The following is a 25,646-nucleotide window of genomic DNA, read 5'->3' as shown; positions in this document are numbered from 1 at the left end:
ACTCAGGAAGCTGAGGTAAGAGGGTCACTTGAGCCCAGGAGTTCAAAACTAACCTGGACAACAAAGTGAAACTCTGAATGTGTTGGTGGTATAATGGTATGCATAGCTGCCTTCCAAAGTGAGACCCCCATCTCAAAAAGAAAACAAAAACAAAAACCAGACAGCCTCATGTGAATATTATAAATTGACCTATATTTCCTTCTAGCAGTTTTTCAACACAAGTAAAACTCATAAAATTCATCATTTTAACCAAAAATGTATGATTCAGTGGTATTTACTTCACTCAGAATCATTATCAGTATCATTTTTGTCACCCCCAAAAGAAACCCCATACCCATTAAGCAGCTGCTCCCCAACCTCTTCTCTCACTAATGACTAATGTGCTTTCTGTCTCTATGGATTTGTCTATTCCGGACATTTCATACAAGCAGAGCTGTATACTATGTGGCCTTTTCGATCTGATTTCTTTCACGTCATGTTTTCAAAGTTGATCCATATTGTAGGGTGTTTCAGTGTGTTTCTTTTATGACTGAATCATGTTCCATGTATGAGTATAGCACTTTTGCTTTTCCATCCATCAGTTTCTGGACATTGTTCCACTTCTTCGCTGTTAGGAACATGCGTACATGCATACTTGCTTGACTTTCTGTTTGGAATTCTTTTGGGTCTATACCTAAGAGTGGAATTGTTGGGGTCACAATTCTAACTTTGAGGAACACCGGGATGTTTTCCACAGTGACTATATATCAGATTTTATATTCCTAGCACTAATATATAAGGGTTCTAATTCCTCTAACAATTTCCAATGCTTATTATTTTCTCTCCCCCTTTTTTTTTTTCTTGGTGAAACTGGGATTTGAACTCAGGGCCTCACACTTACAGGCACTCTACCACTTGAGCCACTCCACCAGCCCTTTTTTGTGTTGGGTATTTTTGAGATAGGGTTTCACAAACTATCTGCCTGGGCTGACTTTGAACCATGATCCTCCTGATCTCTGTCTCCTAGTAGCTAGATTACAGGCGTGAGCCATTGGCACCTGGCTTCTGTCTTGATAGTAGCTATCCTAAAAGTGTGTGAGGTAGCTTTTCATTATAGTTTTGACTTGCATTTCTCTAGTGATCAATGATGTTGAACATTTTTGTGACTTATTAGCTATTTTTTATCTTCTTTGGAGAAATGTCTGTTCAGGTCTTTGCTCATTTTTTGATTGGGTTGGTTATCTTTCTGTTGTTAGGTTGTAAGAGTTACATATTCCAATTACTAGGCCTTCATCAGACATAAGGCTTGCAAGAATTTCTTCTATCCTGTGATTTTTTTCACCATTTTGATAGTGTCCTTTGGTACACAAAAAGTTTTAATTTAAATTTGATTTTAATTTTGATAAACTCCAATTTATATTTTTCCTTTGATTGTGTGTGCTTTTGGTGTCATGTCTAAGAATCCACTGCCAAATATAAGGTCATGAAGATTCTTCTATTCCTCTTGTGGCTTTGCTTTTACATTTAAAATTTTAAATCCATCTTGGAATTTAGTTTAGTATAAATATAGAGTGAGGTAGTACGGTCGTGTATGCATTTTGTTGCTTGCATGGGTTGTCCTAAGGGACTTTGGAGACAGCTCATTCCAGTGGGTCATTCCAGCATGAGTCTAAGCTCATGCTGTCCCCACTCTTGTAGGCATTTACAAGTATGCAGCGTGCCTTTGGGAAGCCTCAGAGCACAGTGGCCAGGGTTCACTTAGCCAGGTCATCAAGTCTGTCTACACAGAGCTACAAAACAAGAAACATATGACTGAGGCCCAGCTCAGGGCCAAATTCAAGTTCCCAGGTCACCAGAAGCTTCAGTCTCAAAGAAGTGAGGCTTTCCCAAGTTCAATGTAGATAAAATTGAAGGCTGGTCCTGAAGAGTGGCTCAGCCCCAGCTGGGTGTGAGTCAAGTGCATCCTCAGCCATGTTCTCCTGGATAAGTGGTGGCGTCTTCACTCATGAGGGCTTCCACATGCTGCCCCTCCTTTTTTTTTTTTTTTCTTTTAATGGTACTGGGGACTGAAACCAGGGCCTTGCTTGTACTAGGCAAGTGCTCTACCACTTGAGCCATGCCCCTAGCCCTTTTTTGGTGTTTTATTTTTGAAATAGGAATTCACTAACTTTGCCCCAGCTGGCCTCAAACTTGAGATCCTCTTGCCTCTGTGTCCTGAATAACTGGGATTACAGGTGTGTGCCACCACCCCTGGCTGTCCACTCCTTAACCACACACACTCACCAGTAAATCCTACATCCTGTTCAAAGTAAATAAATAAATAAATAAAAATTGAGGTAGGAGTATAACAATTTTTTCCAAGTATTAACTAGTCCAAGTTTTCTTACTCATTTATTAAATAATCATCATTTCTTCACTCTTTTGAAGTGTTGTCTTTTATCATGTCCTAATTTCTTCAATTGGATGTACTAGGGCTTGCCCTCAGGACCTTGCACTTGCTAGGCATCTGTGCTACCATTTGAGCCATGCACCCGGGCCCTTTTTTGTGATGGGATTTTTCAAGATAGGATCTCGCAAAACTATTTGCCCAGGCTGGTTTTGAACCTCGATCCTCCTGATCTCTGCCTGCTGAGTAGCTAGGATTATAGACATGAACCACTGGCACCTGGCTTACTTTTAAGATAGGGTCTTTCTATGCCGAGGCTGGCCTGGACCACAATCCTCCTATTTGTGCTTCCAGTGTAGCTGCAGATGACAGGCATGTGCCAGTGTGGCCAGCCATTGGTTGAGATGGAGTCTTGCAAACTATTTTGCTAGCACTGGCTTCAAACAGCAGTCCTCCCACTCTCTACTTCCTAGTAGTTAGGATTACGGCTTGAGTCACAGAACTTGGCTTCCTAATTTCTTTGTTGTTGTTGTGTTTTTTAATTTTAATAAAACAGATAATTTCATATTACAAAGAGAACAAGTTCATCTACTCATGATTGATAAAATTTTAGAAATAGTTTCTATACAAAGTTTAGTATTTGATTAGAAATTAATGCAGTATATCACCTCTACAGGTGCAGAGTTCCCATCTGTACCCCATTCTTATTAATTTTGAAAAAATTAAAAACTATGAAAAAGACAGGGTATCCAAATACCACAATTCAGAAGTAGCTAGTATCTTCATATGTTTACTTGCAGTCTTTAGGAGAAATGAATATTTATATAAAAGGCTGCCCATCCCACCTCCCACACTCATTCCCTCCACTTTTCACAGGCCACCACTGTCAAGTTTGGTCTGTATCCTAACCATTCATCTCAAAAACATTCATATACATATGTGAATCCATTGGCAATATAAATAACTGAGTTGCATAAAAGCATTTCTAATTCAAATGTACAAAAAGTTTTTGTCCTATATGCACCAATCTGCAACTCAAGTTTGCTCCCTCAACATGGTTTCTGCTATCTTTCCATTTATAGGTGTAGGGCTCCCTTATTGCACTTGACAGATGTATACTTTTCACCCTGGTGGGCATTTCACTTGTTTCCAATACCTGGCTACTACAAATCAAGTCACAGTAAATTTCCTGCTACTTTTTTACCAAGCATGAGCAGTATCGCTAGGTATTTTTAAATGTTACAAGAATACTTCCCTACTTCCAAGATCATAACCACTTAAGTGTATAGCTTTTCATATTTTTGTTTTCAATCTCCAGGGATTATACATTTTGATGATAGTTCATGGTCCACTTTTTTCTCTCTTGGAGAACCAATTACTTCCAAATATATTTTTTTGGGGGGGGTGGGACTGGGGTTTGAACTCAGGGCTTCATGCTTGCAAACCAAGTGCTGTACTTCTTGAGCCACATTTCCAGTTCATTTTTGCTCTGGTTATTTCGGAGATGAGGGTTTTGTGAACTATTTGCCTGGGTTGACCTCCAATCACATTCTCCCAATTTTAGCCTCCCAAGTAAGTAGGATTACAGGATGAGCTACCAACACCCAGCCACCTCCAAATAGTTTTTAAGTTTGGCTATTTCCTCATCTCCCAGTGCTATTTCTTTCTTTTTTTAATTTTATTTTATTTTATTATTCATATGTGCATACAAGGCACATTTCTTCCCCCTGCCCCACCCCCTCCCTTACCACCCACTCTGCCCCCTCCCTCTCCCCCCCACCCCCTCGATACCCAGCAGAAACTATTTTGCCCTTATCTCTAATTTTGTTGAAGAGAGAGTATAAGCAATAATAGGAAGTAACAAGGGTTTTTGCTGGTTGAGATAAGGATAGCTATACAGGGAGTTGACTCACATTAATTTCCTGTGCGTGTGTGTTACCTTCTAGGTTAATTCTTTTTGATCTCACCTTTTCTCTAGTTCCTGGTCCCCTTCTCCTGTTGGCCTCAGTTGCTTTAAGGTATCTGCTTTACTTTCTCTGTAAAGAAAAGCAGGCAACAAATGCTAGCTAATTTTTTAGGTGTCTTACCTATCCTCACCCCTCCCTTGTGTACTCTCGCTTTTATCATGTGCTCATAGTCCAATCCCCTTGTTGTGTTTGCCCTTGATCTAATGTCCACATATGAGAGAGAACATAGATTTTTGGTCTTTTGGGCCAGGCTAAGCTCACTCAGAATGATGTTCTCCAGTTCCATCCATTTACCAGCAAATGATAACATTTCGTTCTTCTTCATGGCTGCATAAAATTCCATTGTGTATAGATACCACATTTTCTTGATCCATTGGTCAGTGGTGGGGCATCTTGGCTGTTTCCATAACTTGGCTATTGTGAATAGTGCCACAATAAACATGGGTGTGCAGGTGCCTCTGGAGTAACCTGTTTCACAGTCTTTGGGTACATCCCCAAGAGTGGTATTGCTGGATCAAATGGTAGATCGATGTCCAGCTTTTTTTTTTTTTTTTTTTTTCATTTTTCTTTTATTATTCATATGTGCATACAAGGCTTGGTTTGTTTCTCCCCCCCGCCCCCACCCCCTCCCTTACCACCCACTCCACCCCCTCCCGCTCCCCCCCTCAATACCCAGCAGAAACTATTTTGCCCTTATCTCTAATTTTGTTGTAGAGAGAGTATAAGCAATAATAGGAAGGAACAAGGGGTTTTGCTGGTTGAGATAAGGATAGCTATACAGGGCATTGACTCAGCTTTTTAAGTAGCCTCCAAATTTTTTTCCAGAGTGGTTGTATTAGTTTACATTCCCACCAACAGTGTAAGAGGGTTCCTTTTTCCCCTGCATCCTCGCCAACACCTGTTGTTGGTGGTGTTGCTAATGATGGCTATTCTAACAGGGGTGAGGTGGAATCTTAGTGTGGTTTTAATTTGCATTTCCTTTATTGCTAGAGAGGGTGAGCATTTTTTCGTGTGTTTTTTGGCCATTTGAATTTCTTCTTTTGAGAAAGTTCTGTTTAGTTCACTTGCCCATTTCTTTATTGGTTCATTAATTTTGGGAGAATTTAGTTTTTTAAGTTCCCTATATATTCTGGTTATCAGTCCTTTGTCTGATGTGTAGCTGGCAAATATTTTCTCCTACTCTGTGGGTGTTCTCTTCAGTTTAGAGACCATTTCTTTTGATGAACAGAAGCTTTTTAGTTTTATGAGGTCCCATTTATCTATGCTATCTCTTAGTTGCTGTGCTGCTGGGGTTCCATTGAGAAAGTTCTTGCCTATACCTACTAACTCCAGAGTATTTCCTATTCTTTCCTGTATCAACTTTAGAGTTTGTGGTCTGATATTTAGATCCTTGATCCATTTTGAGTTAATATTGGTATAGGGTGATATACATGGATCTAGTTTCAGTTTTTTGCAGACTGCTAACCAGTTTTCCCAGCAGTTTTTGTTGAAGAGGCTGCTATTTCTCCATCGTATATTTTTAGCTCCTTTGTCAAAGACAAGTTGGTTATAGTTGTGTGGCTTCATATCTGGGTCCTCTATTCTGTTCCACTGGTCTTCATGTCTGTTTTTGTGCCAGTACCATGCTGTTTTTATTGTTATTGCTTTGTTCTTTTGACTGAGTATTGCCTTGGCTATTCGTGGCCTCTTGTGTTTCCATATAAATTTCATGGTAGATTTTTCAATCTCTTTAATGAATGTCATTGGAATTTTGATGGGAATTGCATTAAACATGTAGATTACTTTTGGGAGTATAGACATTTTTACTATGTTGATTCTACCAATCCATGAGCATGGGAGATCTCTCCACTTTCTATAGTCTTCCTCAATCTCTTTCTTCAGAAGTTTATAGTTTTCCTTGTAGAGGTCATTCACATCTTTTGTTAGGTTTACACCTAGGTATTTGATTTTTTTTTGAGGCTATTGTAAATGGAATTGTTTTCATACATTCTTTTTCAGTTTGCTCATTGTTGGTGTATAGAAATGCTAATGATTTTTCTATGTTGATATTATATCCTGCTACCTTGCTGTAGCTATTGATGATGTCCAGAAGCTTCTGAGTAGAGTTTTTTGGGTCTTTAAGGTATAGGATCATGTCATCTGCAAGCTATTTCTTTCTTATTCTAACTTCTAATGAATGCATAGGTCTCTTTCTGGAATCGCTTCTGCCCTTATCAGTCAATGCCACAGGAGTCATAAAATTTGTAGATGATCATATCATTTATTTTTGTCTCTTCTAGTAGTTAATATTCTTCTTTTTTTCTTACTACACTGCTAAAGACTTCCAGATCTATGCTGATAGTAATTAATAGGTATGTTTTCTTATCTCAGTTTTAGTGGAAATGCTGTTTGCTATAGGTTTTTCTTGTTGGACACAGGCCTTGAATCATACCAGTGTCTTTCTCTGCAGTATGAATTCTCTGGTGTCCCATAACCACTGTGGCAGTGGTTAAGGTTTACTTCATTTGTGGTACTTTGCCTCAGAATGACTTATTTACATTGTACTGCTAGTCGTAAATTCCTGGTGAATGCTTTCTCATTTTGAAGATGTAAGGTATTTAATGAGTATGAATTTTCTGGTGTCTAATGTGGTGTAACTTCTGGCTAAGAGTTTTCCCACACTCTGCATTGGTAAAGCTTCTTACCTGTTCATTATCAAATGCAGAGCAAGGGTTGAGAACTGAAGGGTTTCCCACATCACCTGTAGAGCTTCTCACACGCACGGTGAGAGATGCACTCTGAGAGAAGCCTTTTCCACATACATTGCAGGCATAAGGTTTATACTCTGAATGAATTCTCACATGCATGGTAAGTGATGTGTGCTGAGAGGAAGTTTTCCCACACTCATTCCATTCAGAGGGTTTCTCTCCAGTGTGAATGTTTGGATGCTTTCCTAAGGTATTTCTTCTGGCTAAAAGCTATTCCACATTCAATACATTTAAAGGGTTTCTCTCTCATATGAATTTTCTTATGCTCAATAAGGTTTGATTTGCCAGTAAAGGTTTTCCCACACTCCTTACATATACAGGGCTTCCCTGCTGTATGAGTTCTCTGGTGTCTGTGATGACATTTGACTTCTGAATGGAAGCTTTGCCACAATCTTTGCACTCAAAAGATGTTTTTCTCTAGTGTGAATTTTCTGATGAGTAAACAGGTCTTCCTTCTGGCTAAAGGGCTTTTCACAATCATAATATTCAAAAAGCTTCTCTCCAGTGACTGCTTTTGACTAAAGGCTTTACCACATCCTTTGTATCTGACAGGTTTCTATTATGAAAATGCTCATGCTCCCCATAGATTTGATTTGTGGTCAAAGAGTTTCTCACATACCTGACAGACAAAGGGGGTTTCCTTACTGTAAATTCTCTGCTGACTGGGGCGTGACATCTAGTTGGAAGTTTTTCTACACTCGTGACGTTTGTCTCCAGTATGAATTTTTTGAGTAATGATGATTTACTCTTGGCTGAAAATATTTCCACATTTCTTACATTCATAAGGCTGTGTCTGACCTCTCTAATACAGAGTTAAGGACAAAGTTTGAGAGAAAACTTAGTCACTCAATATATTCAAACCTTTCTCTCCAGTATAAATTTTCTGGTATTCAACAAAGTTTTGCCCTATCTGTTGATTTCTCCCCACCCTCAGTTTTCTGCTACTCAGTGAGCTCTGTCATCAAGCTAAAGGCTTTTCAATATTCCTTAGATGCACAGGGCTTGTCCTCAGCATGACTTCACTTCTACATTAAGTGAGGTGTGATACATGAGTAAAACTTTCCCCACGTGCAAAAATTCATAAGCTCTTTCCAGTATGAATGCTCTGGTATCAGATGGGGCACAAAGTTTTTAAACTGAAGAAATATCCACACCAGTTTATACTTATAAATTATTACCATAAGGAGTAAGCTGTGGTCGAGGATTTCCAAACTAATAAAACTATACAACTTCATCGGGCACCGGTGGATCATACCTGTAATCCTAGTTACTCGGGAGACAGAGATCAAGAAGATCACAGTTCCAAGGCAGCCCAGGAAAAACAGTTTGAGAGACCCTTTCTTACCTGCCTAGCAAGTGTGAGGCTCTGAATTTAAACCCCAGTATAACCAAAAAAAAAAAAAAAAAAAAAAAAAACCACTATACAACTTCATGTTTAAGTGTAAATTGTGTTTCAGACTCAAAACTTTAAGAGGTCTTGGCTTAAAAGAATAAGGTTTGTGAGCAGGGGAAGTATTTTTTCCAATTTTCTTATATTCACTGCTTTTCTCCCCAGTCTGTGCTTTACTGAAGATGGATGCCGCTTGCTTCCCAAGTCTTATGTCTCTCTATCTGCTCTTCATCTTCTCAGGCTTCCTCTGGACAGCCTTCCTTTTCACTTCTTTCTCCACCATGCAGTTTGTCTTCTTGCTTCACTGGAGGATCACGTAGAGTTTATGACTTCTATCAGGGGAAAGGGCACAGCACTAGAAGGTTAATGCTGGGGCCAAAGGACCATCCTAGTTCTCAGGATGAGCCCAGAGGCCTCCAGGCCCCTTAAGGCTGAGGAAGGTGTAGCTTCCAGGAATGCCCAAGGAGGAGGCCAGAGAATATACACAGTATGGGAAGAAGGTGGTTAAAGACAGAATCCTTGGAACATCAGCAGCAAGAAGTTCCAGGAAAGTCTGCACAGGAGTGTGGTAGCTGCTTAGTTTCAAATCTTCCAAATACTCTCCCTGGGCGGTGTCACTAGGAGTAGCCTTCTTTAGAGATACCCCTGCTTCCCACTTCATGCCATGTGGACCCAGAGGCTGTGTCCTAATTTCTTAAGTTGTATATTTGGGTTAGTATTCCATTCTATTCTAAAATGATTATTTTGTAAAGTAGTTTAGATTCATGTTTATAATTATTGGTATAACTGAAATATTGACATTTTCTAAAGCATTTTATTACAGTTTACCTCACATAATCTCTCACAACCACCCTATGAGGAATGCAGATAGGTAGTTAGGACAAATATTAGCTTCCCTCTTTTCCTTTCTCTCTCACAGCTTTACCTTTCTCTCTGTTCATGCTATCACAATTGTTTTCTTAAATAATCATTTATGTATAGTATTTTATTGTTTAGAACAGCGTTGGTGATGGGTTTCATGGCTGCCTTTGGCTAATAGAGCTTCTTCCAACAATCACCAAAGTTATGAGAGATAAACTTTGAAGAACTGAGTGTTGGAAGCCCAAGGTAGAGATAGTGGTGAGAGAGCTGCGGCAGAATGGTACCATAGGGTGGTGGTGAAGTACACATCCCTGAGAGTCTGAGGTTCAGGTCCTGGCTCTGCCCACTCAGGTGTGATCTTGAGTAACTGACCTAATCTGAGACCTTATGTGTAATAAGGAGGTAATAATGAAGTGTTCCCTCAGGTCATGGGGTCTGATGAAGTGACGCATGTGAAATGCTCAGCCCAGTTCCTGGTACATCATACATATCTGAGAAACAGAAGCAGCCACAATTATGGATTTGTAGTAATGGAGATTCTTGGTCACTTGGGTCAGTGTCTTCAGTATTTGCGTTCTGATCTGGGTTTTTGCAGGATTCTGTTATCGTTCTCCTAAATCCCCTTTGCCCTTGGTCTCAGAAATTCTCTATTCTTTCTCCATGAAGTTTGCTTTTCTGTTGTTCATATTTCGTAGCAATTTTGGATGCTTTTGCCCAGGCCAACCTGGGTCATGATCCTCTTATTTGTGCTTCCTGTGTAGCTGGGCTGTCAGAACTGCAATCCTCCTGATCCCCACCTCCTGACTAGGATTATAGGCATGAGCCATAGGCTGGGCTTGTAATTGCAACTGGCTCTTCCAATTGCCCTTCCATGATATGTCCTGAGCCTGCAAGGGTTTTAGCATTGTGTACGAAGTGTGTTGCAAGGCCATTTGTCTGACTTGTAACTAGAGTCCACAGCTACAATAAGAGGCAAAACACGAAAAGAAACAGAACAGTTATGCAAATGATAATAACAGTCAACTTTTTCTCCCAGGAGCCCTAAGAACCAAACTAATAACTTAGCATGTCTCCTGTAGAAGGGTAAGAAACCAACTAGGCATTAATTTGGTTTTGATAACAGTACAGGTTCCAGCAAAGCAGGAGAACTCATCTGTGGATGGAAAAATGTTTGGCAGAGACTTGTCAAGGTTAGTTTGCAGCATCTAGCAAGATAATACTGGTGGCAACATCTGCTAGAAAACACAGCGGCAGTTGGTGGGCACGTGGGTGGAGCACACCAGGAGTATTGGCCAACAGGATAGGGTCTATGAGTGATTCCTATAACTACTGGTGAAAATAGCATGCCAGACCAAGAAGCCATCATACCCAAGTATGTTCGTTTTCTCTTTTCTTTCTTTTTTTTTTTTTTGTGGGATTGAGTTTGAACTCAGGGTTTTGTACTTACAAAGCAGGTGCTCTACTGCTTGAGCCACACCTCCAGTCCAATTTGCACTGGTTATTTTGGAGATGGGGGTCTCGCAAACTATTTGTCCAGGCTGACCTAGAACCATGGTCCTCCAGATCACAGCCTCCCAAGTAGATATTGTTACAGGCGTGATCCACCAGCACCCATCTCTAAGGTATTTTCTTTTTTTTTTTTTCATTTGGGTTTGAACTCAGGGCCTCACACTTGCTAGGCAGGCACTCTACCACTTGAGCCACTCTACCAGCCCTTCTAAGGTATTTTCTTTACCTTATGCCGGGCATACGCCATGACCATGGGCCCAGAGTCCAATAGGATCAATAGGGACCAAGTTAGGACTGGAGACCACTCATACTATAGCAAGAAACAGATGGCCTATCAGAGGAAGAAACCTCTTGAAACCTTGCCTGGATTTAATGCTTGCAGCATGTGAAATAGCAGGGCTCTCTGATCTTGTGTCAACTCTAGCAGCATAGAGTCCCTGTGCACAGCTTGGACACAGATGGTCTATGAGGCAAGAGTCAGGCACTCACTAAGAACATGTAGCCATATGGGTATTTAAACTACTAATTCTTCTGCAAGGACTTCAGTCCAGCTAGCCAAGGTGGGTTTGCCTCATTGGGCTCATATCTGTGGTTTTAATAAACCATTCTTTCTCTCTACTAACCCTGCTATCTGAGGGTTATGTGGCAGGTGAATGTGCCATGGTACAGGATGTGTTTGGGACAAATGTTGGCCAGCATGTGCTGGGAAATTTCTGGCCTGGTCACTGTCAGTCTGGCATAGGTACCTGTCCATCACACTTAACCTCTTAGGACCTTAGGTAGAGGCATCATTTAATCTCTTCTGCTAGAGAAGGCTTGCACAAGGCAAGTAGAGTATTGTTTCTCTTGCCATTGGGCAACCCACAATATATAGCCTGTACACTGCCTGATTCCAGTGCAAACAACCAAGAGCCACTCTCACGTACTACCAGTCTAACTGCCCCAAATTCTGCCCATTGAATGCCTGGTTTTCTCCTGTTTCAAGCCAGATAGTGCCAGTGGCAGGCAGCCACAGTCCAGACACATGGGTTCCTCTGTAGACCCCATCTGTCTGCCTCACATTTTTAGATGGGGGGGCCCACCCTCTCGAACTTGTGAGATCACCTGAGATGGTGACGCAGTTTCACAGGTAACTGGGCTCTGTACTACCCACTGCTCAGGAGTATAGGGGATCTGTCTTGTGGTGGATTAGTATGGTGAATACTCCATCCCCCTGTCTTTTATTGCTAGGCTAAATGGCACTGTACCCAGGTGGTGCATGGCTCCACCTCACTAGGCCATTGTACACTGCTGGAAACTTCTGTCTTAAAGAGGTGTGTCTAGTTTCAGAGACACAAAACATAGAGGTACCTCTTATCTTTCTGTCCTTTTTTTTGTGGTGGGGAACAGTACTGAGGTTTTGCACTTACTAGGTAGGCACACTACTGCTTGAGCTCATCCCCAGCCCTCCTTGCTGTTCTTCCCAGAGAGCCCAATGGATGCCATTGCTGTACAAGTGACATCTAACCACCCTGGCAAGCCTGGTAATGGGGTGCCCAAGGCTTGCAGCTGGGCTATCCCTACACGAGCCTGTATATCCTTTACCGCACAGGGGATGTGGAAAGTTTGTACTTTCCTTGTCCCTTGCCTGGAAGCAAATGGGTCTTACCTGACCAGACCACCCCTAGGAATTTCTTCTGTGGTTCAGGGCTTTGGATCTCACTGGGGTTGACAGCCCATCCCCTTGTATGTAGGAAAGGGTATAGTCACTATCCTGTGTCCTGCAACAGACTATAATTTTCACCAGTTAGCAAGATATCATTGATATAATGGAACCAGATAATACCAGTAGGCAATGAGCCACCAGTGTGGCAGATAAGGACTGGGCAGATACCCCTGAGGCAGACAGAACCTGAGGCATCACTTTCCCTTCCACATAAAGGTGAACTGGTCTTGTGAGTCCAGTGTGAAAGAACTACTGAGAAGACATTAGCTAAGTCTAATTAGTGTGGACAGAGCCAGAGAGGATGTGACTTTGTTCAGTACCTGGGTAAATAGGAGGTATCACCTTGTTTGACTCCCTGTAGCAGACAGTCATTCTCCAAGTCTGGCTTTTTACCCAGACAGATAGGGTTATTGGAAGCCCTATGAGCAGGCTGTAAAATTCCAACCTGCTCTAATTCTTTCATCGTCTCTCTAATCTCAGTGTGTCAGCCTGGCAGTTTGTACTGCCTGGTATTTATTATCTAGCGAGGGGCAAGGGGCTAACAAGGTCCCATTTTGCTTTTCCTTGCAATAATACCTCTGCTACCCAAACCTTGAGTCCACGTTCCTCCACTGAAGTCTGTAATGTCTTTAGTAATAGAATACCTGTCTCTAGAATGTCCTTGGGGACAAGGGAGATGAATACCAAATATGAAGTAGGGGTGTTTTCCCGGTTCCTAGGGGCAAGAATTCTTGTCTACTCTGATCCTCTTACCCTATAGCAATTGAGGTGTTCTGCCATGGATTTAGTGCCTGGATCTATCTGAGCAACATCTTTTCCTTGTTCTTGGAAGACTAGTAAATAGTGAGTTCCATATGAGACCTCTGGTCACTCCCTACATCCCTCACTGTGAGGCAATCTCAGCATCACCCCTAATCGTATTGCAGAGAGTGTGTGAGGCAGCCATCCTGTATTACAGGTAATGTCAGATTATAGAAATTCCTCACCTTCCTCCATTCATAGCAAATAGTGAAACTGTTGTTCCAGCTTAGAATTCTTCCAAGAGACCACTGAGATTCCATAGGTGGTTTATCTTTTCTGTGAGTGTGCCGGGAACAAGCCTTCCCACCTCTGTGCCTTCTTGTTATTTTACCTGGCCCTCAGTTTCTTTTCACTCTCATTATTCATCCCTATTTCCTATCAGATTTTGTGACAAGTTGTACCCTGTCCTGGCTATGTTCAGTTTTTCCCAAGTCAGCAATAGCCTCACCCACATCACAAACAACCTTTCCTGACAATCCAACAATGGGGCAGGATGAAAAGGGGAAGAAAAGGGCTAGATCACTCAAGGAGTGGATGTAACAGTTTGTTTTTCATTCTGACTTTAAAAACACCTTTATCAGGTTCCTGAAACACCTGGGTGTAACCGGTTTGTTACCTGTTCAGTTCCTGCAAGACATCCTGGGCTTCTGCAATCTTTTCCATAGGGGTACTTGTCTTGGCACACACGTCATTTGGCCACACCTCTCTCATGCCCAAGATGAGCCAATTCAGAAGAGAACAATTTCCTTGAATCTGGTGGGCATCGTGTAGGTGGTGCCTAGGGGCCTGATGAGTGGTAATATTACTCATTTTCAAAGCTTTATTTTCTGCCAGAGAAACACCATCCCCTCCCTGTCCCATGCTCTCTCTGTGCAGACTCATACAGTGATTTTTGCAGTATCTTGTGATTCTGCAGTAGTATATCCACAAACAAGCAGACTATTTGCCCAGGGTGGCTTTGAACTGCCATCCTCCTGATTGATGCCTCTTGAGTGGCTGGGATTACATGCGTGAGCCACTGGTGCCCAGCTCAAACATAGTTTCTTCAATGGGAGACCCCCCTGCTGCACCTGCATGTACTGTGCTTTTATCTCGTGATGCATTCTGGTTGAGGGAAAAGGCCAGGCTCATAGGCAGAGGGATCTCCAGTCCTCTATTATGTCAATCTCAGTTTCTTCTTCATCCCCTTCTCCCAGGAATCCCAATTCTTTGCTCCCACTCTGATTTTGAGATAAAACCCTGCATTTGTTTCCTTTCCCAGTTCTTTCCTGCCAGCCATACAAAGCAACGAGGGTCTCACACTTTGCATCTTATTTTCTCAGCTAGGTTAGAGGCTGAGAGAGAGACAGACACACATTATCTCTTTCAAGTTGTAATTCTTCTTCTCATTTCTTTACCTCTTGTCTGCAGCCAGCTGGGCACCAAAATGAAACAGCTGTGTGACCTCAAACTAGAACCTTGTGCTGTTGGAAGAGGGCATTCTTATCTTTTTTAATGGAAGACTAATGATAAACCCTAGTGGACAGGCAGTACAGGAACTGCACATCCTTCTTTCACCAGTTGCTGCACCAGAGGAGGGAATGGTACAGCTTCTTACTGTGAGCTGACTCTGATGACATTTTGAGAGTCCTTCCTCTGCCTTTTCTTTTTCTTAAATCTGACAAGAAAAGTGTGTTTTGCAATTAGAAGGGCTTCATCATTAGTAATGCACTGTAGCATCTGAATTGAAGCGTCAGGATTTGTGGTACCGACTGTCTTGTTTCAGGTCACAGTAATAACAATAATAATATGAACAGCAATAGCACTGATACAGAGGAGCTAACTTTGCATGTGTGTGTGTGTGTATGTGTATGTGTGGTACTACGATTTGAACTCAGGGACTCATGCTTGCTAGGCAGGTGATTTACCACTTGAACCACTCCATCAGCCCTTTTTTGTGTTGAGTATTTTTGGGATAGGGTCTCACTTTCATTTTGCCGGGACTGGCCTCCTGAGCTCTGCCTCCTAAGTAGCTAGAATTAAAGGCATGGGCCACCAGCGTCGGCCTAGAGGAGCTAATTTTTATGGAACAGTTAATGTATTTGAGGCACCATGTAGTCCCCACAATGACCTGAATTATCTTCATTTTACAAATAAACTGAAGTTCAGAGAAATTAATTTACTAATCCAAGTTCACATAGCTAGAAAGTGGCGAATTGGAGCGCACATCTGCTTCTAGAGCTGGCATGGCTAGCCAATACGCTGCCCTGCTTCCATATTCAGCCTTTTCAAGAATCACGGGGGGCTGGCATGAAGGGATGTTGGTGTCATTGTTTCCTCCTGGTAGACAGGACATGGAGCTGGAAGAAGGGTGTGGAGAATCATTTTATGGGCAAGACAGCTAACTCTTCCCACTAGGGGCTCTGTGCCCCCGAGCTGGGGCGATTGTAATACACAGGACAGTCTGGAGCAGCAAACAGACACCTGGCCCTCTTCCAGGGTTGGAGATCCCCTGCCAGGTGCTAGTCGACCTTAGAGAGAGCACAGATCTAGGCCGACCTTTTCATTTTAGAAAGATAGAATCTGAGGGCCAGAGAGGCTAAGGTCAAGTTACTTCAGTAACAGTTTCATGACCTTAGAATCTGTGACATGCTCCTATTTGCAGCGTCCAGCAACAAATAGTAAGAGTGTAAATTTATGTTTAATGCATCTATTATTGTTACTTAAGGTGACTTGTTCATGCTCTTGATTTCCTATCTCTGGGCCTGGTTTTTCTCTGGCTGCTGTTAGAGGTATCTCATTAGGAGGTGAAAAGAGAGAGAGAGAGAAAATAGACTGCTGTTTTGTCTTTGGAAAATTCAGATTCTGTGCTCTGAGGCCAAGCTGACCATTGATGCAATCTCTACATCTAGACTTAAGTGACTGTGAATGGTGATATCTGGTACTTTGTCTCCTGCATATGTTTCTGGGGAATGAAAGAAGTTTTAGCATTTCAGTAGCTCAGTTCCAAAGCTAAAAGGTGCATACAAATAGAGCTCTCAAAAAACAAAACAATAGAGCAAAATCAACTCTTGGCCCAGTGGAGATCACCTTTAAGAAGCTTTATTTATTTATTTTTTATTTTATTCATATGTGCATACAAGACTTGGGTCATTTCTCCCCCCCTCCCCCTCCTTACCACCAACCCTGCCCCCCTCCCTCTCCCCCCAACCCCCAGCAGAAACTATTTTGCCCTTATCTCTAATTTTGTTGTAGAGAGAGTATAAGCAATAATAGGAGAGACCAAGGGTTTTTGCTAGTTGAGATAAGGATAGCTATACAGGGAGTTGACTCACATTAATTTCCTGTGCATGTGTGTTACCTTCTAGGTTAATTCTTTTTGATCTAACCTTTTCTCTAGTTCCTGGTCCCCTTCTCCTGTTGGCCTCAGTTGCTTTTAAGGTATCTGCTTTAGTTTCTCTGCGTTGAGGGCAACAAATGCTATCTAATTTTTTAGCTGTCTTACCTATCCTCATATCTCTCTTGTGTGCTCTCGCTTTTATCTTGTGATCAAAGTCCAGTCCCCTTGTTGTGTTTGCCCTTGATCTAATGTCTGCATATGAGGGAGAACATACGATTTTTGGTCTTTTGGGCCAGGCTAACCTCACTCAGAATGATGTTCTCCAGTTCCATCCATTTACCAGCAAATGATAACATTTCGTTCTTCTTCATGGCTGCATAATATTCCATTGTGTATAGATACCACATTTTCTTGATCCATTCATCAATGGTGGGACATCTTGACTGTTTCCATAACTTGGCTATTGTGAATAGTGCTGCAATAAACATGGGTGTGCAGGTGCCTCTGGAGTAACCTGTTTCACAGTCTTTTGGGTATATCCCCAAGAGTGGTATTGCTGGATCAAATGGTAGATCAATGTTTAGCTTTTTAAGTCGCCTCCAAATTTTTTTCCAGAGTGGTTGTACTAGTTTACATTCCCACCAACAGTGTATGAGGGTTCCTTTTTCCCGAATCCTCGTCAACACCTGTTGTTGGTGGTGTTGCTAATGATGGCTATTCTAACAGGGGTGAGGTGGAATCTTAGTGTGGTTTTAATTTGCATTTCCTTTATTGCTAGAGATGGTGAGCATTTTTTCATGTGTTTTCTGGCCATTTGAATTTCTTCTTTTGAGAAAGTTCTGTTTAGTTCACATACCCATTTCTTTATTGGTTCATTAATTTTGGGAGAATTTAGTTTTTTAAGTTCCCTATATATTCTGGTTATCAGTCCTTTGTCTGATGTGTAGTTGGCAAATATTTTCTCCTACTCTGTGGGTGTTCTCTTCAGTTTAGAGACCATTTCTTTTGATGAATAGAAGCTTTTTAGTTTTATGAGGTCCCATTTATCTACGCTATCTCTTAGTTGCTGTGCTGCTGGGGTTCCATTGAGAAAGTTCTTACCTATACCTACTAATTCCAGAGTATTTCCTATTCTTTCCTGTATCAACTTTAGAGTTTGTGGTCTGATATTAAGATCCTTGATCCATTTTGAGTTAATATTGGTATAGGGTGATATACATGGATCTAGTTTCAGTTTTTTGCAGACTGCTAACCAGTTTTCCCAGCAGTTTTTGTTGAAGAGGCTGCTATTTCTCCATCGTATATTTTTAGCTCCTTTGTCAAAGACAAGTTGGTTATAGTTGTGTGGCTTCATATCTGGGTCCTCTATTCTGTTCCACTGGTCTTCATGTCTGTTTTTGTGCCAGTACCATGCTGTTTTTATTGTTATTGCTTTGTAATATAGTTTGAAGTCAGGTATTGTGATACCTCCTGCATTGTTCTTTTGACTGAGTATTGCCTTGGCTATTCGTGGCCTCTTGTGTTTCCATATAAATTTCACAGTAGATTTTTCAATCTCTTTAATGAATGTCATTGGAATTTTGATGGGAATTGTATTAAACATGTAGATTACTTTTGGGAGTATGGACATTTTTACTATGTTGATTCTACCAATCCATGAGCATGGGCGATCTCTCCACTTTCTATCGTCTTCCTCAATCTCTTTCTTCAGAAGTTTATAGTTTTCCTTGGAGAGGTCGTTCACATCCTTTGTTAGGTTTACACCTAGGTATTTGATTTTTTTTGAGGCTATTGTAAATGGAATTGTTTTCATATATTCTTTTTCAGTTTGCTCATTATTAGTGTATAGAAATGCTAATGATTTTTCTATGTTGATTTTATATCCTGCTACTTTGCTAGAGCTGTTGATGGTGTCTAGAAGCTTCTGAGTAGAGTTTTTTGGGTCTTTAAGGTATAGAATCATGTCATCTGCAAATAGGGATATTTTGACAGTTTCCTTACCTATTTGTATTCCTTTTATTCCTTCTTCTTGCCTAATTGCTCTGGCTAGGAATTCCAGTACTATGTTGAATAGGAGTGGAGATAGTGGGCATCCTTGTCTGGTTCCTGATTTTAGAGGGAATGGTTTCAGTTTTTCTCCGTTAAGTATAATGCTGGCTGTAGGTTTGTCATATATAGCTTTTATAATGTTGAGGTACTTTCCTTCTATTCCTAGTTTTCTTAGAGCTTTTATCATGAAATGGTGTTGGATCTTATCAAAGGCTTTTTCTGCATCTATTGAGATGATCAAGTGGTTTTTGTCTTTGCTTCTGTTAATGTGGTTTATTACGTTTATTGATTTTCGTATGTTGAAACCAGGTGATTCCTGTCATTTAGTTGTCTTAGTTGTTTGAAGGTTTGATTGTGTGTACCTAAGTTGAGATTACTCTCTACTTTCTTGCCTTTTCTTTTCTTGTAGTTTGGTGCTGCCTGCCCTTTCATGGTTCTGTTGGGTTTCACTTTCTGTGTGCAGAATCCCTTGAAGAATCTTTTGTAGTGGTGGCTTTGTGGTCACATATTGTTTTAGTTTCTGCTTATCATGGAAGACTTTTATTGCTCCATCTATTTTGAGTGACAGTTTTGCTGGGTAGAGTATCCTGGGGTTGAAGTTATTTTCATTCAGTGCCTGGAAGATCTCACCCCACGCTCTTCTTGCTTTTAATGTTTCTGTTGAGAAGTCTGCTGTGATTTTGATGGGTTTACCTTTGTATGTTATTTGTTTTTTCTCTCTTACAGCCTTCAATATTCCTTCCCTAGTTTCTGAACTTGTTGTTTTAATGGTGATATGTCGTGGGGTAGTTCTATTTTGATCTGGTCTGTTTGGTGTTCTGGAGGCCTCTTGCATCTGTATGGGAATAGCTTTCTCTAGATTTGGGAAATTTTCTGTTATTATTTTGTTGAATATATTACACATTCCCTTTGCTTGCACCTCTTCTTCTTCTTCAGTGCCCATGATTCTCAGGTTTGGTCTTTTGATGGAGTCGGTGAGTTCTTGCATTTTCTTTTCACAGGTCTTGAGTTGTTTAATAGTTCTTCAGTTTTTCCTTTAATTACCATTTCATCTTTGATTTCTGAGATTCTGTCTTCTGTTTGTTCTATTCTGCTGGATTGGTCTTTTGTTTTGTTTTGCAACTCTGTTTCATTCTTTTTTCTGAGGTTTTCCATATCCTGGGTGGTTTCCTCTTTAATGTTGTCTATTTTTGTCCTGAGTTCATTTATCTCTTTATTAATCGTGTTCTTTGTTTCACTTTGGTGTTTATACAGTGCTTCTGTGGTTTCCTTTATTTCTTCTTTTGCTTTTTCAAATTCTCTATTTTTGTTGTCTTGGAATTTCTTGAGTGTGTCCTGTACATTTTGGTTGACTGTATCCAGTATCATCTCTATAAAATTCTCATTGAGTACCTGTAGTGAAGAGAAAGGCTAATGATGGATGGAAAAGCTGGCAAAACAGTCTGGAGGCACGTGGGGTCAATTCAGCAGTCTGGGTTCGGGAGAAGGCAGGACACGAAAGCCAAGGGAGAGGCCCCAGGCCAGAGCATCCTGTTAACCTCTCCTGGGTTTTGGCACCAGATGTAAGGTACTGCCGCCACGTGTGGAAAGGAAAGGTTTATTAGAAATCCAGACTGCGGGCTGTCACGCTCGGGTTCAGAGTAAAGCAGCTTCACCTTTAAGAAAGTTTAAATGAAGTTTACCCTGACAGTAGTAATAATCTGAATAGAAGCTTCAGGAAGAAAGGATCATCTTTATAGTAGAATTACTGATGCTACTCCAGGGTCCCCATGGAAGTGTAAAATTTTATCTTCCTCCTTGGCAAAGCAACCTAAATAAAATATTAGTGTCTGGGCACATCAAAACACATCTGATTTGTCCTTTCATTTTTTGTTTGCCTTTTGACAGGTTATTATCACTGATCCATTCAAGCTTGCAGAAGAGTCTGGTAATATGAAGCCCAGATGTGCATCTGATGCTGCTGGAGACTGCTGTGGCAAAAAGAAAAGCTGCTAAATCTACAGCCAACACGGAGCCCACTAGCGATGGGCAAGAAATGAATCATTTATGCTTTTTCCCCATAGCATGGATCATAGGAATAAATGGCACAGAAGATACCAAATTTAGATCACTGGTGAAAGTAAATGAGTGATTTTTTTAAAAGAAGGTATTGATTAAAGGTTCACAGCAAATCACCTAGACTAGTTAAGCTTGTTTTCTATTTCTTAACTAATTCAGCATTCTAGTCCCATCTAGTGGTGAGAAGAGGAACTGAGCCGCAGTCTAAGACCACCCAAGGGGCCAGTAAGGCTTCAGAAATGATTGGCAGATTCTCAAGAACGTCTCCTCTCTGGCCTGCCGCACAACACCTTTTTAACTTTTCTCCACATTCACTCACTAAGCAAAGCTCCTTTGGAAATGCTACACATGCCAAGATATTGCCAAATCATATTTGGTAAAAGTGTTCTTGAAGTAATTGTCTTTAAAATAGGAACTTTTGTCTTTCTTTTGCAATGAATGAAGAAAACAAATTGATAATAAATTCTTCGGCATCAGATATAGTGATTATCTGTGGTCAATTCCAACTGTAACAGTTTGGTACTTTTTATACAGGAAAGCTAAGAGATGTAAAGATGATAGGGTTTCTCTTAGTAAGATACCATGGTTAAACTTCCAGTAAAGTGCTAAATTTAACTCTAGATCCTATAATTAAAGAAGATTAAGAACATTTAAGGAAAGTCCAATGGTGATTAAATAAATTGAAGTCCAGCTGTACTTGAAGAATTTGTCCAGGAACACAGAAAGGTGTTAAGTCATGGTATTTGTCACCCAGCTGATTGCTCAGTTTTTGAATAACAGCCTTCAACCAATGAAAGGTTTTAATGAGAAAATCTTGCCTGTAATCCTAGCTACTCTAGAGGCAGAGATCAAGAGGATTGCTGATCCAGGTCAGCCTAGGCAAAAAGCAAGACCCTATGTCAAGAATATCTAACTCAAAAAAAGGAATGGTGGAGTGGTTCAAAGTGGTAGAGCACCTGCCTAGCAAGTATGAGGCCCTGAGTTCAAACCCCAGTACCACTAAAAAAAAAAAAAAAAAAACTAGAATACAATAAACCTCACCAGTCACGCAACTGCGTGTGAAAAGTGGGGATGGGGCTGGCACTACCTAAGAGGTTTTTGATTAGAAGTTTGAGAATGTTTAGGTCTAGAGAACATTGGAATGGGTTCTAAGGACAGATTCTACTTTTAAAAAGAAAGCTGTTTAAAAATGAGAAATTCTCCAATTTTTGAGTAAGTTCAGTTTTAGACCCTGACTCACTACTACAGAGGAAAAGGAGCAAGTGGCATCTTTTCAGCCCTATTGTCTCAGTGACCTTGCTTTGAAACACTGCTCCCCACCTACTGCTGTGTTAGAATGGGATACACTTTGCCATGCATGAGCCCTGTAGAAAGGCAATGATAGAAGAAGACTTTTTCTAACCTGAAGAGAAAGAGGTTTTTGCCTTTCACTTTGCTTTTGGAACTCTCAGTTCTCCAGGAAGAAATTGGACTGGAATCTGGAAAATTCATTCTTTTCCTGAGAATAACATACCTAATACATTATTTTCCAACAAAATTATACATTTTAAGACTTGCTGACTGGGCACGGTGTTGCATGCCTGAGACTCCCGGCACTCAGGAGGTTGAGGTAGGAGGATGGAGAGTTTGAGACTTCATAGCAAGACTGTCTCAAAAAAAGAAAAACCAAATAATAATAATACTTAAAAAGTATGGATTAGACAATATAAAGTCAGATGTGTTCTACCTACACAAGTGTTAGAAATGGGTACTGAATATGCCAAATAGATGACGAAGATAACTACCAGGAGTGTTCGATGTCTTGTAAGACAGGATTTCTCTCTTAAGAGTGAGAGGCACCCAGTACAAAAAAAAAAAAAAAAAGAAGTGAGAGGCAGTGATAGTGAAACAAAAACCCCGATGCAAACTTGATCATTTTCTTTTTCCTCTCAGCTCCACCACCTACCCTCACTTGTGCCTTTGTATCTTGGTCGGTGTGGAGTTGAAAGAGCACCTAGCTCATGGTTTAGACTGTTTTCAGCTGAGATTCGGCTGGTTGCTCAAGCAGGTGGGGTCAGGCCCAGCTACAGACCAGCGCTGCTTTTGCTGCCTGATCAGGGTTCAAGGAAACAGCAGCTAACTCTGCATGGGAGGCACCTTTGCCCCCACCATTTTATGACATTTTTCAAATATAAAGAAAACAATTGTTGTGACATTTTTTTATACCTATCACCTGGATGACACAGTTGGTAGCCTTTTGGTGGTCATGCCATACAGTTACATTATATTCACAGCAAAGCCATTGAAACGGACCTAATTCTTCCCTAGCCACAAACCCTTTTCAAAAGATGACTTAAAGAGTTTAAGGTGTATTTTCTCTTAGTTGATTATTGTATCAAATACAATATTTTAAGTCCTTCTCTATCGCAAGAGGAATCACTTCAAAATCATGGAAGCCTGCAGAGGCAGCTGAGCCTCCCCATCTGGGGGAGGTCCCACCCTGACTTCTGCCATGCATAGGTGAAAAGAGCATGGCACTGTGCCCAAACAGCAGCAGTGCCTCCTCCTTTGATGAACACTTGCCTCGCTTGGGTGGCTCCAAGGAAGCAGCCAAGGCAGTCATTTGTTCTGCCACATTAGGAGGGGAATTCTATTCCAGGAGTTTCTTAAGGGATGTAGACCTATCTTCCCATTCTTTCATTTGCCACTAAGTAGTAATTAACTACCTGCTGTGTACCAGGCACTGTCCTAGGCACTGGCTGTTAAAATGGGATCTTATGAACCCCATGGGCCAGTGGTCCACACAGCTCAGCGTGGTGTCTAAACATTGTTGACACCTATCCTAACTTCTGTGATGTGTCAGGTGTCTTCAATTTGGGTCCAAACACAGGTTCTTGTGTACACCTGGTCCTAGGAACCAGCAGAGGGACAGCTCCCTAGATTAAAAGTGAACTCCTTTGCAAATAGGAAGCCAGAGTCATACAATCCAAATCATGACCTGCTTTGTTCAGTCTCTCTTCAACCGCTGACCTTGCAGTTCCTGAAAGCATAGCTCCCACTGAGGTGATGGGAGGCTCTGTGAATGGAAGTTTTAGACTTAACCTCCTCCTGCTGAGGGAGCCTTGCTTGTCTTAGACTGACAACTGTACCAGTCTCCTTCTCCAATGCAACCTATCAGCCTCTCCTTTCATGAAGGTTCTAGGTGAGGGGAAAATCAGTCTGGAGCAAAAGTGTCCTGCCCTGATACTGCCCTTACCTCAGGTAGTAACCCAGTGCTCCATACTCTGTCCAGAAGCCAGACAGTAAAAAGGCAGAATGGTAAATCAGTCAGTGATGTTCTGGGTGCCATAAAGCAGATTCAAGTTTGTTAACTTTTTTTTTTTTGGTGGTACTAGGGTTTGAACTCAGGGTCTCATTCTTGCTAGGCAGACTCTCTATACATGAGCCATACCCTCAGCCTTTTTGCTTTAGCTGTCTTTCAAATTGGCTCTCACTTTTATGCCTGGGCTGGCCTGGACTCCAACCCTCCTATTTACCTTCCCTCATAGCCTCCCAACTATTGGTGGAGATGGGGGGCTTGCACATACTTTTTGCTGGAGCTGGCCTCGAACTGTGATCCTCCCAATCTCCACATCCCAAGTAGCTAGGATTACAAGTATGAGCCACAGCACCTGGCTGGTCTGTAAACTTTTTAACTTGATCTAAGGCTGAGCGGATCTAATCTCACTGGTAGAATGAAAGGTAGTCTTTCTAGCACTGGCTTTGCTACTGAGCTATTTATTGGTTATTGGCCATGGAAACATCACTTCCACTGTGGGATTGGAGTTTTAGGAGCACACTTATGGGTCCAGATTTTGCAGAGGTCACAGTGTTTTAAACAGTTTTGGAATGAGTTGCCCATGTTTATAAGTCAGGTTTTATTTACTCCTCTTCCCCTCCCCACTGGGAATTTAACCAGGGCTTCACACATGACCTGTGCCACTTGAACCACACCCCCAGTCCTTTTATTGGTATTGTTTTTGAGCTAGGGTCTTGCTAACTTTGCCTGAGCTTGCCTCAAACTTGTGATCCTCCTGCTTCTGCCTCTAGAGTAGCTGGGGTTACATGTGCACCACCAGGCCCAGCTTGATGGTTTCCAGCTTGCAGTGCCAGCAAGCCCATCCTTGCAGTTCTGCACAGTGCAATGACCTGAGCTGAGTTGTGACTTCTCCTTGAGACAGGATGTGTCCTTTAATTTTGCCACCATCCCCACTCAGCCAACTTCCCTGACCTCTGTAGGATTTCAAGTTTGTGATCCCTTTTTTAGGATTTGAATTAGCATGGTTTCAACAAAGTCACAAGTGAGGTTTGTGCCATGGTGGCAAGTCAATGGCCTGGTGTACGATGCTGACATATGTTTAATTCATTACAAGCAGTAGCCAAGGAGGGCTTTGCTGGGAGACTCACAGGAGGCAGCCAGAGTGCTGGGGCTGCTTATGGTAATTTGACATATAACTCAGAGCCTAATAGTGTCAGGTGAAGTGTCCTAGGTAGAGAAGTCTCTGTTCCCACAGTTAACAAGCCTCCATCACATAGCTTCCTTTGTGAATATCAAATGAGCTTCCTCTGGAACACAATACCCCAAATGTCAAGTGCCAGAGAGGAAAGGTTTGCACAGCTTGTGCAGGACAACTTGCATGGCTCCTAGGCTTACTGGTTCATCTTTTATTAACTGCCCTTATTTTCTGTTTTCAATTAACCTTATTATTCCTTTCAACTGGATGTAACTAAGGAAATGCTATGAAGGAGGAATTTTAATTTTTGCCATTAAATAATGTATTAGGAGCTCATGAAGTCAATACAGTCCTTTAAAAATAGGGATTTCTTGTGATAAAGGCAAAGATTCATTGCTCTTTG

At 41.4% G+C, this 25,646-nt stretch overlaps 1 protein-coding gene across 1 annotated transcript in view; it reads left to right on the top strand.

Annotated features, from left to right (window-relative positions):
* Nucleotides 1-21,249, top strand: part of As3mt (arsenite methyltransferase) — a 34,712-nt gene extending 13,463 nt beyond the window's left edge. Inside the window, exon 11 of the mRNA XM_074078415.1 lies at nucleotides 20,601-21,249. Within this exon, the coding sequence (XP_073934516.1) occupies nucleotides 20,601-20,708 (108 nt within the window). The 3' untranslated portion in view covers nucleotides 20,709-21,249. The remainder of the gene's footprint in view (nucleotides 1-20,600) is intronic.
* Nucleotides 21,250-25,646: the final 4,397 nt, after the last annotated feature.

Source organism: Castor canadensis, chromosome 7 (genome assembly GCF_047511655.1).
Source record: "Castor canadensis chromosome 7, mCasCan1.hap1v2, whole genome shotgun sequence".
NCBI classification, from domain to species: domain Eukaryota; kingdom Metazoa; phylum Chordata; class Mammalia; order Rodentia; family Castoridae; genus Castor; species Castor canadensis.
This window is presented reverse-complemented; position numbering and strand designations above follow the sequence as displayed.